Source organism: Manacus vitellinus, unplaced genomic scaffold (genome assembly GCF_001715985.3).
Source record: "Manacus vitellinus isolate BGI_N305 unplaced genomic scaffold, ASM171598v3 scaffold_8_pilon, whole genome shotgun sequence".
Lineage (NCBI taxonomy): Eukaryota > Metazoa > Chordata > Aves > Passeriformes > Pipridae > Manacus > Manacus vitellinus.
Window position 1 is genome coordinate 8315228 of NW_021940864.1, and position 17463 is coordinate 8332690.

The 17463-nt window shown below is 35.0% G+C and overlaps 1 protein-coding gene across 1 annotated transcript in view; it reads left to right on the forward strand.

Annotated features, from left to right (window-relative positions):
- USH2A (usherin) overlaps positions 1–17463 on the forward strand; it is a 378483-nt gene that overhangs the window by 186098 nt on the left and 174922 nt on the right. The window contains exons 32-36 of the mRNA XM_018085136.2: positions 3090–3249; positions 3741–3912; positions 8275–8422; positions 13357–13508; positions 17277–17439. Coding sequence (XP_017940625.2) covers positions 3090–3249; positions 3741–3912; positions 8275–8422; positions 13357–13508; positions 17277–17439 — 795 coding nt within the window. The remainder of the gene's footprint in view (positions 1–3089; positions 3250–3740; positions 3913–8274; positions 8423–13356; positions 13509–17276; positions 17440–17463) is intronic.

Here is a 17463-nt window from a genome sequence, read left to right on the forward strand (position 1 = left end):
CAGCATGGAATCGATTGTAAAATGACATATAATTCATGCTCTTTATTGTAAATTATAGTTTGTTTGACATTAATCACTGAGTTTTCCATGCATTGGGGTGTATTTTCTTGTAATGCATTTCCACATAATACTTGTGGATCCATTTCTAATGAGTTTGAGAGCGATCTGCTTTTCATGTCCACAATTGCCTACATTTGATCTTATGCAAATCATGCAATCAAGCAAATGGAAAGCAAGGCATTATTGCTAGAGGACCTTGACAAACAGTGGCTTTGTAGTTTTAAGAACCTCCTCCCTCCTCCTTCATATTCATGTTTGTATCTGTAGTTGTTTGAATCCAGTGATCCATTATGAAACACATTGAACTTTAAATAGGAAAATATCTGCCATATCAGATTGTGACAAATAATTGCATTGATTGCAATGTAATATGATTTTATTGTTCAGTTTGTCAGTTTCTGGTTCTAACCTTTTAGAAATACTGCCTACACTTATTTGTTGGCTCATCCAAACCTTGCTGAAGTATGTGGAGAGATTTTAATGGTGGCAAAACTCATGCTTTGAGTGGCATTGCTAAGACTCTAATTTCTTTGTTTTCTACTCCTGCTTCCACAAACATAATGTTTCTTTTTAGCCTTTTCCCACCTAATCTTTGAGATTCCATTGAAACTTTCTATTTGGCATTTAGTAGACAAAATACTTCAGTGTTATTGAATCAAGATGAGGAATAACGTTTTTCTTTGGTCTTGTTGACATGTTGCTTTTTTCCCATATTTTATATTTTGACTCTTTTTTTTTTTTTAGTCTCCTGTCTTTCCCTTCCCTCTCGGTGCATTTATCAGTTGATTCAAAAGGGTCTCACTGCTCATATTTGCTGTGTTTCCTTTTCTTGTTATTCTTGGTTTTTTTTAAACTCTACATGTTTGCTTGTCTTGTCTTTTTTTGCTTTTTCCATTCTAGGGACTGACAGATACACATAGTAACTTATAGTCAATTGATTTCTTCAGGGAGGGAAATTAAAAATCTTTCCACATTTCATTCTCTTAATCCCTGATGAAGTTCTCCCCTCTTCAAATTACACTAGGTATTTCCAGAAACTCTTATGTCTTCAAGTAGTTCCATCAACTACAGTGTGCATCAAGCTACCTTTTTAAAAAATAGTAGTTCTAGATGTGGAATTTTCCTTAAAGGAGAGGAAAATAACCCTCACCAACAAGGAAAAGAGTTATCCACCACAAATAAATAGAAAAGGAGACATCCACTTTTTCTCTTTCCTTTCCCTTGTGTTCACTCTGCTAAGTGAAGCCCCCTGGTACAGTTTCAGCTTAGAGAGAAGAATGCATATTCACTGTTAACAAGGTTAGCAATTAAATAGGTGCCATGAATTTGTTTCAACTGTTTGTTTTAGGATTGCTAAAAGTAAAATCCTTCTGGTCACTTGTTTGCACACCCACAACATGAAGTATCTGATACTTATGTCACAGACTTTCAGCTCCATCTGTACTTTTTCTGGCTTCTCTGATGGTAGCTGCAAGGAATAAAGGGTCCAGGAAGCTGTACACTAATGAAGGCAATACAGTCGGTGCAGTATGTGGACTTTACTTTCCCTGCTTGCTGAGCCAGCTTGAGCACCTGCTCTGGAGTGTGCTTTCCCCCTCTCACGGACATAAGCACTGCTTAACCCTGGTAGAATCAGTCCCATTATGTTGATTAAACATGTCACTGTGTTACAGGCATTCAATTGATGATTTTTTTAGCTACAGCATTTTTTTTTAACTCACACTTTGCCATGTGCTCCATAGAACGATACCACTGAGTGATACGGTATTTTCAATACAAATGCACAAGTTCATTCTCTCCTCACACAGAATGGAGCAAATCTGAAGAAATTCTGTTGTAGCAGGGACTGGAGTCATTATATGAGGGGAAAACTAATGGGAGAGAAGTTGGGTCTACAACATCTCTGCTTTGATGATGTGTTAGTCATCCAGTTGCAGTTTTTGAATTTGTGCTCACAAATATTTTTATACAAAATTATAGTTTGCTACCACCTGACTCTGAAAACACTACCATTTGTTATGTCTCGCAAAAACCCAGAATTTTTCTGGTGTACTGAAAAATGTGTGTCTGTAGCATAAGGATTTTACTTGCCAAAACCTCAATTGTAAATTCCTTCTTAAAGGATTTGCTTATTAAAGTGATTTGTATTTTAATAAAAAAATGAAAAATATTCAAAAATTAGGTCTGTATTACTGTCATACAATAATTTTTCTGTCAAATGTTCCTTTATTAGTATAGGGAAGTGTATATGATGCTAGAGATCTTTTAGAGTACCAAAAATGTTACATTTTGTTCACCATTTTCTGCAGTAATTGAAACTCAGGATAGCTTCATAATAAATAAACATTGAACAGTTTTTTTGCTATAGCATTAGACAGGTTGTCTTAACTGAAATATATTTTACAATTGTTTGGTGTTTGTACAGCTGAAGACAAACAGGCAAAGAGAGAACAGACCAGTATGAGTGGTGGCAACAAGGAGCTTCCTTTGTGTTCATGCTTATAGTGAAATTTGTGTGGCATGAATCATTGTATGTATCGATGCTTGACATTCGTGTATCATACAGCACATTTAAAAAAAAAATATAATCCAGCTGTGTTAATGAATCTGCACTTGTTTTTCTCATTAATTTGATTTGATTTAATCAGCTCAAAGGTGTTCATTTGCCACTCTAGCGAATTGATGTAGTTTGTAGCATCTAAGAAGCTAACACGTTTGGGGTTTTTTTTTGTTTGGGTGATATACATTCTAGCGTAAATGGCGTACAATGGAGTCACCTCAACCAAAGCACACCCCACAGATCTATTAGGAGTCAAAATTTGCATTTATTTGCTATTAAAGAACCAGTACCTATTCACTCCTCTGGGACAAACCTGAAGCATTTGAGATACAGGTTGCCCTTCCTCTTGATTTTCTGAATTCACTACTGCTGATGCCTAAAATCTATCTGACACACACTACTGTCTGAAAAAAAGAAAAACAAGGTAAAATTAGTATACAAAGTAAAGTCATATTATTTTTTGTCCTAGATTTAGCAGTTTTTACGCCATACCAGTTTCTGCTCACTGCCTGCACGCTTGCTGGCTGTACAAACAGTTCCCAGGTCACCTTGTTTACAGCACAGCTGCCACCATCTCGTGTAGATGCCCCGGTCCTGACGGCTTTGGATTCTAGAACGATATACGTACAGTAAGTAAGGATTTCTTCTTTCCTGACAACACAATAGTGCATCAGTTTATTCAAGAATTCCAGTGAGTTCAATCAGGGGAAGAGTTTGTGACATAAAATTAAATTTATTATGATTAAATGCATAGAAGTGATTAGTTTAGTGGTTCTGTGAACCTTCTGATTATCACTTGCCAACTTAATTTCCATTTTGTCTTTACGCAATCAGTATAACCTACATATGGGCACAGACTCTGCAAACTTCAGTGCAGGAAGTGTTCTGGTGATATGCCCGTTTGTAGCCCTTGCTTTGTGTGTTACTGTAATCATTTATCTATTGAGTGCAAATACAGCATTAAAGGTATGGCTTAGATTTATTTTTATGGTTGAGGGATTTATTTTGAGAATTTGAAAACACAGCCATGCAAAGTCACCTAAACAAAGCCTTACATTTTTCACTATGGTCTAAATCTTTATTTGGACTGGTCTTAATCGCATTTTGCTTTTATTTGCAGATGGAAAGAACCAGTAGAAGTAAATGGAATCCTAGATCGCTATATAATTTATATTGCCAACAATGAGCAGAATTTTACAAAGTGGAATGTAATCTATAACAGCACAGAACCTTTTCTGGATTTTACTATTCCGCAGCTTTCCCCGGGTACTGAATACCTCATAAAACTAGCTGTAAGTTTTAAAGATGTGTAGTAGAGGTATAAAATGGTGAAAATGATTGTGATTTTGTTAGCATCTTAATATTTAATGGTTCATGTGTCCACTTTGTTTAACCTCTTCTTTCTGAAGCTAAGGTGGGTGAGCCATCCTGAACAAAAGTAGGTTTTTTGTTTCAAAACAGGCCCTCAAAACTATGCATGTAATTTTAATACAGGTTTTCTTCAAGGATAAGTTGGATGATAACTAATAAATAATTGACTAGAAATATATAAAATGCTTTAAAAATATCTCCTGGACCCAACTTACAAGAAAACATTGAATGTATTTAAAAATATTAACCTTTCGTATTTTGTGCAATGTTATTTTGTTCTTCATAAAATCTGTATGTAGAAGGAAATAGCAGAGAGGAAGAGTTCAGTGTGAAGTAGCGTTTTGTTTATTCAAAACATTTTAAGAGACATTAGTGTTTTCTTTGCATTTCATTATCATTGGTTTTATTTTGTGATGAAATAGAACAGCTTCAGCTCAATAGCAAACCTGAAAATATGTGAATAAAAGCAGGGGATTGTCTCTTGTTTAGGCACACTGTTCATTTTATAACAATACCTATATAAGGATATTTGCTTTGATAAATGCCATAGAAAAATATTCTGCTCTTGATTATGAATAAATTTACATTTATGTAGACTGGATATGCATTCATTTTTTCTTAACATGCTCTTGAATGTTCTAAATATTATACCACAAAAAATAAACTACCTTCAGGTAATGATAAGGATCTGACTTGAACTAGAAAAAACAAGAATATTCAGTCTAATTAAAGCTTAGATTCATGCTGAAATTAATTCATTCGTGCCTAGATATTTCAGCATAGCAAATTGTAGAGCATATAAAATAGCACCATGTCCAAAACTAAGGCAGTACTTCAACAAGCATTTTATGCCTTTATAAAAAAGGAGAATTATCAAAAGAATTTGTGCTGTCCTTCACTGTACCACAGCTCTTCTCTGCTAGTGCCCAGCTTCTGTGCATGGGGACACAAGGAGAGAGGCTCATGGAAGAATTAACAGCTATAATCTGGAGAGCAACTGGAACTGCTTCTTTTGGTGCCTCTGCCTTGGGATATAGGAGGAAGTGTTGTGTGGACATTGTTTTTGCTTCATCAATGTGCATAGCTTTCCTAGAAGTTACTGAATAAATTTTCAGGAATCTTTGATCTCTATATTTTATTTCTCATTTTTTTTCCCTTAGTATTTGCATTTAATCAGTTGTAACCAGAAAGTAAGAAAAGATAATTTCTTCTAGTGACAAAGATAACCAGGTTTACTTGGATAAAATGCAATGACCTCTGATAGGTGGGTTAGAAGATCTAAATGTCCTTGCAGGTTTGAAAATGATGAGTCCAAAAGCACATGAAAAGGCCAATATCTTTGTGATGTGATAGCTTTTTTAAAACATTTGGATCTATTGTATATAGAACTTGTTAGACTAGTTTGAGAAAAATGTAATATTACAGTTTTGCAAGTTATGAAGCTTAAACATGGCCAAATGTTACTTGTATACTTTATGAAAGGAAAAAAAAAACAAGCAAAAAACCACCATCAAAAACCAAAAACCCAAAATCCAAATCAAGCATACATAGCTGAAAAAAATTTGAAATATTTAATGTTTCATATATAACTTAACTGAAATTCAATAAAAATTTTAAAGTAAAAAAGAAAAAATAGCAACAGTCAGCAATGGCTACTTAACAAAATTATTCCTTTTTTTTTGTTAACACAAAATGTTTCTATCAGCTAGAATCCTTTCCTTGTTTCATAGGTAATATTAATTTTGTTTTGCATCCATTCAAAAATTGGTTTTGGTTTGTGTGGGAAATTGAATTATCAAAAGTTGCATATTGAACCCGGCAATCAGGAGCCTCATCAGCACCTCACAGGCTGCTTGCTCTAACTTCTGTATGACAGGTTAATATAAGTTCATTAAATAAAGTTAACAAAATGTTTGTCTTTGTATGCTGTTACCAGCTTTCAGAATCGATTACTGCCATTTATTATTTAGCAATTGTATTCATAAATGAGTGCAACAGCTTTTGTAAGCAAATCTAATGCTTCTTTCCAAAAGTCAGCCAAGAAGACTTAAGGTCATGTCTTCATGGACTAGTGCAAAGGAACTTGTTTTTGTTGGATGGGTGTGAGCCAAGCCAGTCTGAAAGCAAATGGAAAGCTGAAAGGCTGCCTTTAGTAGCCAAGGTGTCACATGCATTTGTATGACTTGAGTGCTTTAGTGATTACCCTGTTAAGCTGATATCTCCTCAGACTGTGTTGTGTGGGTAAGCTAGCTCAGGTGCCACGTGGAGCATTGTTATATGATGTCATTTTAGGTGGTTTGTTTGTCCTTTGTCTGCCTAGTTGCTTTGGTATTTTGGCAAATTCTACCTGAAATCTGTTTCTCAGTGAAGTTCAGAATGACACAATGGGACTTGATCTAGGTGTAGAATTTCGTGGCTTTGAGCATCACTGGATGTGATTGCCAGAGTCCCAATGATGTCCAGTCCTTTTGGATACACTGATCCAAAATCCACCTGTTTACAAAGCAGAAGAACCATAAACTTCATGTCCCAGCAAATTTCAGGATACAAAAATTGAGCTCCATGACATTCAAGAAATAAATGAATGGGAAGGCTGCTGTTACCAAGCCCTTAAAAGAAAAAACCCTCCACTGCTGAAGTAGACCTAGTGGAACTTAGCAAGGCAGTAAGGAATGTACAAGGAAGAGGCCTTCCAGAACTGGTCTTTTTGGCTTCTTCATTAGCCAGTAGAAGGGAAATAATTCAAAGATTACTCTGTCTTTACTGGAAGAATAATTTTATTAAATATTTCCTTATCAAAATGCTAATAGTTACCTCAGCATCCCTCTAAGCTGACTCTACTTTTTGGGTTTTGTGGGTTTTTGTTGTTGGGGTTTTTTTTTCTTTTTTTTGTTTTTTTTTTTTTTTTTTTTTTTTTTTTTTTAAACTATCATCTTTAAAATAAAGGCCATTTTTTTGATATTCCCAAAACTGAGGTTTCCTACTTTCGTCTTTATTCGGTAGTTCAGACTGAACACAGGGATCAATTCCTTATTTGTGTTGTGAGTGCAATTTCCAGTGAAATCCAAATAAACTGTGTATAAAATAGTTCCTCATTTACAAACAGTACTTATTTTTACCCATGGTGTCAGTATAAACTCTTGGAGGAGGTAGGAAATATGTTGACTGCTCTCTGATTTGAAACACAATGGGAAATGGGAAGTTGAAGGCAATCCTTTCAAATAAAATATACTAGATTAAGAGAAACATTTTTTTTCTGGAGATCTGGTCAGCAAGGTTATTTTTCCTTTGTGTGCTGATGATCCACAGCAGGCTACTTGTCCACTTCAGCACATGAGCAACTCTGGAAAACACAGGTGGTCCCATAAATGTTATTTGTGTCTGAATATGTCTCTATGTCTGAATCTGAATCTTTGTCAAATTCAAGTTTTGATTTATTTTACTGTTAAATAGTAAAACCAAAATAAATAGTAAACTAACAGAAAAATCTTTAAATTCAGTACAGAGTGTATACTTTTGTATTTTTTTAACTTCTCTAAGAACTTCTGTCTCTTGTTATTGCTAGTGCAAGTAACTGGCAAACCAGCACATGTAAAGACCATAGCTGTGTGCATGTAAAACTTTAAAAGCTTTATGGGGTGATATGCACATGCATATTGTATTATTTCATAATCGAGTGAAATACAAAAATAATGTGGTTAATATTTTGTTCTCTGAAATACAAATTATTTTACTTTATTTTCCATAAACATGTAATAATAACTGGTACATACTGGTTTATAATAGAGTGTTTTTTCACTATTTTAATCTTCATCTGCTATTGTGAAGTGCGGCACTCTCTGAATGGCCTTGCAATTTTTAAGTGCCTTGCAAGTTGGTCAGTATATTCTGTGTCTGGAACTTCTGAGAGCTTTTCAGTCATTTACTGGAGAGTTTTGTACTGTAAATAATATATATTGCACTAAAGTTATCTTTAACTGTGGCTGCAAAAGCAGTGGAAATCCGATTATTTATGAGTCACATTTAAATGGAAAATGCTGCAAGTCAAATAGGACAATATTTAAGCTAAATTATACCTAAAACCAAAGTATTGTGAGTTATATTACATCTTCATGTTATTTAAAAGAAGTAAAAAAATCTATGCTAAGAAAAGTATCTTTTATGAAAATGACAGACTTACTAAGTTTAGATATGTAAGAGCAATAAAACTTTAGCAAGAAAAATTGCTAAAATTATTGATACTACACTGGAGTATGTTTATTTGTTTTGATTAATATTTTAAGGCTTGCACGGGAGGTGGATGTTCCATAAGCGATGCTAGCACAGCTATAACAGATGAGAGTACACCAGAAGGTGTTCCTGCTCCAAAAGCCCAGTCATATTCATCTGACTCCTTTAACATCTCATGGACTAAGCCTGAGTATCCGAATGGTAAGTGAACTCTTTTAGCCTCAAGTTAAAAAGATGATTAGTAAAGGTAAATTAATATTCTAAATGGCAGCTTATATGTGGTGCTTAATTTTTAATGATCATTTTAGCACATAAAATACCTGAGATAGTATCATTGTCTGCAGCTGGGAGATTGTGGTTTTCAGCCTATCGTGCTGTTTCAGTGGCTCAAAAGTGCTCCCTTTTGATAGTTCTTGTGTACTGCATCTCATTGTTTAATGTTTTCCAGGACAACTGAGCTGAGGAATAGGCAGTCCTGGAGAATATCAGTCTAGGATGTTAATTTCACCCTCCAATAAAACATTAATTTCTTTTACATTAATTGATTAATTTATTTTATGTTAATTGATATGTAATAATAATTAGATTTGTGTTCTGTGTAGTCATCATTTCCATGGCTGTGAAAGTTAAACAATATGCTTTCTTTTGTTTAGAAATGTTTTCCATTACGAAATATCCATCCGTAAAACTTTTGGACAAATTTTACATTTCTAATGAGATTGCACAGTATTGTTCACCTTGGAATTCACTCTGATTTTATTATCATGTGTGTAACAGTTTAAATCACTGCAGACAATGCAATGTAGAAATCACTAAATTTAAAGTATTAGAAATACTTTTCTTCATTGGCTTATCATATTGATATATATAGTTTCTCCCAGTGGTTTTACATGAATTTCATTTTTGTCCTGTAAGTTTTTTCCTGCTTTCAATTGTCTAGAGCACATCCTACTTGTAAAATTTCCCTTAACACACTTTAAATGATTTCCACAAAACTGGTGATTGTAAAGCTACACATACATAATATTCTGTGAGCTCTTACAATAATTTAGAAAAAAAAAATCACAGTATGTAATGTGTTAAATAATGTATTGGATAATTTATGGTTCTTTCATTGGAAGTTGTTGTGGAAGATTTTGCCTCCTAGCCCCTTAGAAACTCCCTAACCCTGTTTCTAAAATCCCATCAGCATATGTGGCAAAGGCAAAGAGGCAGGAGAATGGGGAGGGGTACTGGATGGGAAGGGAGGAAATAGGGTAGGAAGGTCATGTATGTGACTTAGTGGATAAAGTCTAAATAATTTTCACTAAAATAGGCATATTTTGTAGTTCATCTCAGGACCTGATCCTGTTATCCTTGCATTGTGGAAAAAAAATCCAAATAGTTAGAGAATGGTTTAACTAATCAAATAACCAACTTCCACCAACTTCCTTTAAAACAACTAAAAGTTGGGATCCATGACTAAATTTGGATGTTGTATCTTGTTAATACACCATTTGCTATGTACAGCTTGTCTCTTCTTTTAAATATGGTGAACAGCTTGTTTGGAAACAACTGAGTGTGTTAGAGCACCCTCAGCAAGTTTGCAGACCTCACCAAGTTGGGGGCAGGAGTGTTGGTCTGCTGAAGGGTAGGAAGGCCCTGCAGAGGGATGTGGACAGGCTGGGTTGATGGGCCGAGGCCGGTGGTATGAGGTTCGACAGGACCAAGTGCCTGATCTTGCATTTGGGTCACAACAACCCCATGCAGCGCTACAGGTTTGGGGCAATGTTGCTGGAAAGCTGCCCAGAGAAAAAGGACCTGATTGACACCTGAACATGAGCCAGCAGTGTGGCCAAGAAGACCAATGGCATCCTGGCCTATATCAGAAATAATGTGGCCAGCAGGACTAGGGAAGGGATTATCCTCCTGTACTTGGCACTGGTGAGGCTGCATCTCAAATCCTGTGATTAGTTCTGTGCCCCTCATTACAAGAAAGAAATTGAGATGCTGGAGCATGTCCAGAGAAGGGCAGCAGAGCTAGTGAGGGTGCTGAAGCACAGGCCTTATGATGAGCAGCTAAGGAAGCTGGGAGTGTTTAACCTGGAGAAAAGAATGCTCAGAGGGAGCATTCTTATTGCTCTCTACAACTGCCTGAAAGGAAGTTGGAGCGAGGTGGGGATTGGTCTCTTCTCCCAGATAACAAGTGATAGGACAAGAAGGAATGGCTTCAAGTTGTACCAGGGAGGTTTAGATTGGATATTAGGAAAAATATCTTAACAGAAGAGGTTGTCAAGCATTGGAACAGACTGCCCAGGGAAGTAGTTGAGGCACTGTCCCTGAAGGTATTTAAAAGATGTATAGATGTGGCACTTTGGGACATGGTTTAGTGGAGAGCTTGGCAGTGCTGGGTTAACAGTAGGACTCCATGATTTTAGAAGTTCTTTCCAACCTAAGTGATTCTCTGGTTCTATGATATATGTATTAGTGTACATTCCCATTCTACAGTTTTCTATTTCCATCCTTTTCCTCATTTTATAAAAAGAATTAAAATCCAGCCAACAATAAGCAAGCTCTAAAACTTTTCACTGAGCAAATGCTTGATCAGGAAAACTTGCACTGTTCTGTGACTTTGTTTTGTTCATTCTCAGCACATCTTTTGGGCTGCCTAGTGGTCACGTCATTTATAACCACTCTCTGCGTCAGTGTTTTAAAACTGTGTAAGGGTCTGAAAAATACCGTAGTTGAGAAGACTGAAATATGAGAAAGACCAGCGGAAGGCACTTTCCCTTAAATTTTCTTACTTCAGCCTTCTACTGATGCATTCTTATAGTCAGAAGTTCTAGATCTCTGGGGCCATTCCTTTCTCCCTCCCTTCCTTTCTTCTGCTACTGCATGACAGATGTTACTGTTTATTTCCGTGGGCTGAGAAAGCTTATCAGCTTCGAATGGGTGTGTAGGCTGACTGGGGCTTGGACAGAACAAACTTTACTAGGCTCTCGTGATATATGTGGAGTCCAGCTGCTTGCCATGATTTAGAAAAACTTAAGGAGAATTAGTATGCTACCCTTGAGGCCAAAGGTGGCAAATAGGATTAAAGGCTATATGTCTTCTTCATAAAGATAGCACGAAGAGGGGAGTCAAGCTCTGAATCAATACTGAGTTACAGTGGGGATACCACAGAGGTACATATGACACCTACATTAATACCAAATGATCTCATTCTGATTCATGCTGTTACCATAAGTATCAGAGGAATTAATAATGGTTATAATGATTTGTCAGGCATTGATCTATACCCTCTGATGATCAGTGATAGGACCTGAGGGAATGGCATGGAGTTTAGGGGAGGTTTAGGTTGGATATTAGGAAAAGGTTCCTCACCCAGAGGGTGGTTGGGCCCTGAAACAGGGTCCGCAGGGAAGTTGTCACTGCACCAAGCCTGGGAGAGTTCAAGAAGTGTTTGGACAATGCTCTCATGCACTTAGAATGATTTTTGGGGTTGTCCTGTGCAGGGCCAGGAGTTGGACTTCAATGATCCTTGTGGGTCCCTTCTAAGTCAGTTCTATTCTATGATTCTATGATACTTTAAAAGGGTTGGTTTTACTGGTATAGGTGCTTAGAGTATCTCAGTGTTTGGAGTTTTTCCTGTGTGAAAGACATCATTAATGGCAGCATTCATATGTTTACTCTGAGATAAATAAAATATTTTTAAGTGAATCTACATAAAATTAGTTTATTTAATGTAGAGCGAATATCAACCATTAATGCTCTTGCTTTACAAGCAACTAGACATAGAACCACAACAGATTTTCCCTTTAGGAAGCCTGTCAAATGTGGTAGGATTGATAGTGTGAGATTTACCAGGACTTCCTCCCACACATGTCTCTGCTCTTACTTTTCTAGAAGAGAAAAGAATTGAGAAGTCTGTGAATCACTTCACCATACTCAGCTCTGCATTGGTTTAGCATATAAATCTTTTGAAGTAGAACTCTTCAAAGCTCAGCTGAAATAGTTGTGTGTACACTTTTATTTACGACGCATTTCTCCATTTAGTAGAGAAGAAAATCTTTTCTCAATTTCAAACCAAATCTTCTTCAATGTAGATTCAAAAACATTCAGTTTTAAGGGAAGAAACAGTGAGCTGAGCTGTATTTTTACAGTATGAAATTGTTTTTTATAATGTAAAGTTTAGAAGGCATCCTCTGAACTAAACTCCCTTCAAATGACTCCTATAAGTTTGCATTTATTCGCTTTAAGATTTCACGTTGAAATAGCTTTTAAAAAGGGAGAATATTCATGAATGAGAAAGATGGAAGAATAGGTCTGAGAAAAAGGACTCCTTTGCAAGTGCAACTTCCAAAGTCTAAATCCATAAAATTCTGTCTTTAGTTCATTAAATTCAAAACACTATATGTATGGTCTGTACAGGACTCATGCAATCTATCCTAATATGCACCTTTGGAAGAACAGAATTTTAGAACTCCTTATAAATTATGTAAATAATCACCTTCAGTTTTTGAGTTGGTATTAGCCAATTATACAGGAAGGACCATTCTTTCATGTCTAAAAGTCGTGGTAATGTTTGTTTTCAGTTTGCAAATATGTTTTCTGAAATAACTATCATCAAGAATGAGCACCAGTAAGGTATTTTATATGACAAAATTATTCGTTGATGATTTATTGTATTTATACCACTGCCTTGAGTTGTCCTTCCACATTTTGATTATATTGTAGATTTTTTTCTAAGTCTAAAGCTGTTAAGATGTGGGATAGTTGTCTGTCTTTCTTGTTTCAATAGCCATATGCATATGAAGAAGTTTCAATAGCCATATGCAGAGGCTGTGAACCAGAATTGCCTCAGTTTTCCTGATTCTGAGGTGGTTTGGTTGCTGTCCAGAAACAAGTTTGTTAAAGGGTAATCTTTGGAATAGTGTAATTGTTTTAAAAGATGCAATCCACTTGTGAGGTTTTCAACAGTTAAAGATGGAAGTGTTTCTTCTGAGTTTTGTGTGCAGAGTCACACTCAAAACATTGTGCTCAACTGTAAACAGTTTGAAATGCTGCAACTACTACCACCTTGATGTCTATAGCATTAGTTTTCTTCTAAATTCTGCAGTGTTTTAGATATTGAATGCTATCACATTGTTTTATAGGTATTATTACTAGCTATGGATTGTATATGGATGGTGTTCTGCTGCAAAATTCATCACAGCTAAGTTGTTATGCTTATGGACTTGCTCCTTGGAGCCTGCATTCCTTCAGAGTCCAGGCATGTACTGCAAAAGGTTGTGCTTTGGGTCCATTGGTGAGTATCTTAATTTACATTCTGGGAGTGTAATAAATGTCAGTTGACAGTGAATATCAGAATAAATGGTGATGATTCACTCTGGGCAGTACTAACCCATCTGGCAAAATGTGACATTTAAAAAAAATCCTGTTTAAGTGCTGCTAAAGATTCAATAGGTCATTGTTAGGCACCATTCCAAAGTAGAACATAGGTACTGTGAAGAAAGATAAAAACTGAGGCTGAAACACACGTTATTGAAATTAAATAGAGTTAATATGTTTGAAAGGTGCAGATGTGCTTTAACCAGATTTATAAGGATGTATATAAAGAAAGAGTTACTGTTCCAGTAATGAGCAAATTTCTAGCTGCCTGACTGAAAGGACTAAAGTTAATTTGAGAATCACAGAAGCCAGAAGTGGCAACAGGAGCAAGGAAAATATGGTCATTCATAAATCTTTTGAATGCAAGTATGTGATCAAAATATTATACTGGATATATTTTAACAGTCTTGTACAACACCACATTTTTTTAGGATTTGAGAATACAGGAATATTAAATTTGACATGTGAAAAACAGGCCTTCTGAGGCTTTTTTATTTTATTAAAGGTTTTTAGACATATAGCTGAACTGATGAATCTAGTATGATTTCATAGTTCTGTAGCTGATGAATAACTGGAATAGTATCTATTATGCTTGGTTTTGTTTTCAGACACAACTGAGAAAGAAGCCTGTGTTTATTCTGGGATAACAATTTGTTTAATTAAGGTGTAATTGTGCACTTTTAAATTTAATAAAAAGAAAAGGAAGAAGAAAAGAGAAAGATTTGGGAGTTTTTGTGGTTTTCATTTTTTTCCATCACAATTTATAATGTCACTATTTTGTATCTGTGAAGAAATTTTAGGTTTTATTTTTATGATATAATTTGTTAGTCACATTTCCAATATTACTTACAAGTTTGCTTTCTTTCAAATGCTGGTAATGTTTTCTATCTGTAGACGACAACTAGACTTTATAACCATTAAACATTTTATAACTTGCTCTACTTCGAAGAATATTTACTCTTAAAAGCTTGAATGGCTTTTTGCCAGTTTTTCTTGTACATTTTTTACAACTTCACATATACCCCAAAAGCAAACCTTGTTTTAAGGTATTTGATGTGCAGTAACCTAATCCATTGTCTTAGTAGTCATGTTTAAGACAAGTCATTACCAAATTTTGCATACAGATGAAATATGTGTGTTTTCAGCACTACTGTCCTATCAAATAGGCATCAAAAAGGCAGAACAGAATAGCAGTAGCTGGGGTTTTAAAACATATTTTTACTAGCCTTTTTTCACATCTCCTCTGAACTACAGACTCATAACTTGACTTTTGAAACAATTCAAAGTAGGGGTTGCTGTAGCTGATACTCATCTGCATCCCATGATCAGTACGCAAACTGTTTTCCAAAGCCAGTGATCCATCTCTAATCACAGGAATTGAAGTGCAACATCTTTATTTAGGCTCACCTAAATGCTGCCTAAGTGCTGCTGGATCTTTATTTGATTTTTTTAAAAGATTTTCATATCAATTACAGAGTAAATCCAACACTTAAAACAAAAAAGGAAAAAAAAAAAAAGAGGAGAAACCTAATGTTTTACCTCTGCTCTAAATAGTATGGGAAACATCTCCCAGCAGTAAATTGATATGCTTCCAGCTATTTTTGCTGCTGATCTTGTGCTTTAATGTGCCCTAATCGATCAATGAACATTATGTGACTATGCTAAATATAGGATTTCTCCAGTTTATATTTCTGAAGATGGTTCTGAAGGTCTTAATCAGTTATGAGATTAATAACATTAGCTGTTATTCTGTTTCAATAACTCTTTTCTTTTGGGTTAGATAGTTCTTGTTTAACTTTTTCTTTTCTGTGAGTATGGTTTATTTTCAAGTGAGATGCAAATTGCTAACATATAAGTTAAGAAAAGCTAAATTTTAATATCTTTCTACTAAAGCCACGATATTGCTTTTGTGTCTGTTCTAGCTGGGGTTTTTTGCCTGAAAAGAAAAATAACCTTGATTATAAAGAAATACTGTAACCTCTAACAGATACTTTAGAGAAATTCAGTAGAAGTGAAATTCTGCTGGTTTTGAAATATGTTAGCTCTTGTAAATCACTTGTAAATAAACAGAAATGATCCCCACTGAATAATTCTCATCTCAACCCACTGGAATTAAACTTAGATTTCAGGTTTTTATCTTATGCATATTCTAGTACTTTTTAAAAAAACTTAGATGGATGACAATATTTGCCCTATATTCCTATCCTATGGTTTGGTGTCACGTATAGAGTAGCACAGTCTTTGTTTATTAAGTTATTGATACACACATCTGAAAATATCACAAGATTTAGTATAAATTAATGTTTAGAAAAATAAATATGAAACAGGTTTTCTGTGCCATATGTTTGTATAGCAGGTCATAAAGAAAAAACTGAAGACATAATACAGCTGTTGTGGCTGTTTAGGATGGGATACAGATTGCTACAAATTCATATTGTTTTAAGATTTTCTTTAATCTTCTTCAGTAGAAAAAAATAGTTGTTCTCTTCTTCGTGTTTCTGATGTTTCTGATTGAAGTACCTGCATTTAGCAGCACTTTATAGGAAACTATTTTAGTTTAGAAAGCACAGTTTAGTCAAATTCTTCCACGTTTTTGACTGAAATATCTAAATTATCAAATGGCACTAATCCAATAAATCTGTGGAGTATTTGTTTATCTTTAGGCATGTATTTGATCCTGTTGACTTTACTGCAACTTATCACCTATTTTAAGTATAACAGAGTGTATGAATGTAGAAGCACATATAGAGATATTGATGCACATCGAAGATATAGTCTGGCACTTGTAAAAAATAAGCTTTCCAAATTTTACATGCTGAAAAGTAAAACATTCATGTTTCAAGGACAGAGAAAGTATATTTGGTTATTTTGATGACAGAGCATGTGTGCAGATTAAAAATAGCATTTATTAGCACTCCCATGAACCTGCAGCTGAGAGGCACTTAGAAAGGTGTGAAAGCATCTTATACCTTAGAAAACACCAAATAAATAATGTATGAGAAACAAACTTGTTGCCATAAATAACGTACTATCAAATTATTTTGTCCCATAGAACTGAATGTTTACTACAAGTTATGAAATTCAAATACTAAATTTCTAGGATATTGAATAAGTGTTTATTTATTTATAGTAAAATCTTTTATATTCGGTACATTATTCAGCTCTTATATAGTATTTTATTTTCTCTTAAAGATTTACTTATTGCAACGTACATTTATTAGGTGAAGTTGGAAGTTAATTCAATGGAGCAATCAAGTGCAATATCCATAAATGATATTTTTTCTCTATCAAATATCTATAGTAATTTACTATAGTGTTTAAATGCATGCTGTCTTTTTAAATGCAGAAACAGAAAGTTCCGTGGTCTTCTATTGCCACCTCCTCTCCTTAGGCTGAGATAATTCATCCACATGCGATGTAATGGTGTTTTCAAGAAATTGATATTTCATTCTTTTCCAGTATTTATTTCCCGTTCCTTACAGTGGTCTATTTAAAGTAGGTTAGTTGCTAGACAGCTTCAAACAAATGCAGATGAAAGGAAAATAACTTGCCTGAAAATTAGGACACTGGAAGTGTTAGTTACTTTTTTTTTTAGAAAGGAATACCTTTTCTTAAAATTTTACATCTCTCATTCCTTCTCTGTGAACTATGGCACCAAACTTCAGTCTCCTGGTTGAACTTACAGGTAGAAGCTCGGACTATGGAAGCTTCCCCTGAGGGAATGGTTGATGTATTTACTACTGTTGACGGGTCCAAAGAAGTTCAATTAAAATGGCTTGCCCCAAATAAACCTAATGGAAAACTGACCTACACAGTCCTTGTCACTGGTCTCTTCTATGCTGATCAAGGTATATTTTTCCCTTTATAATAAG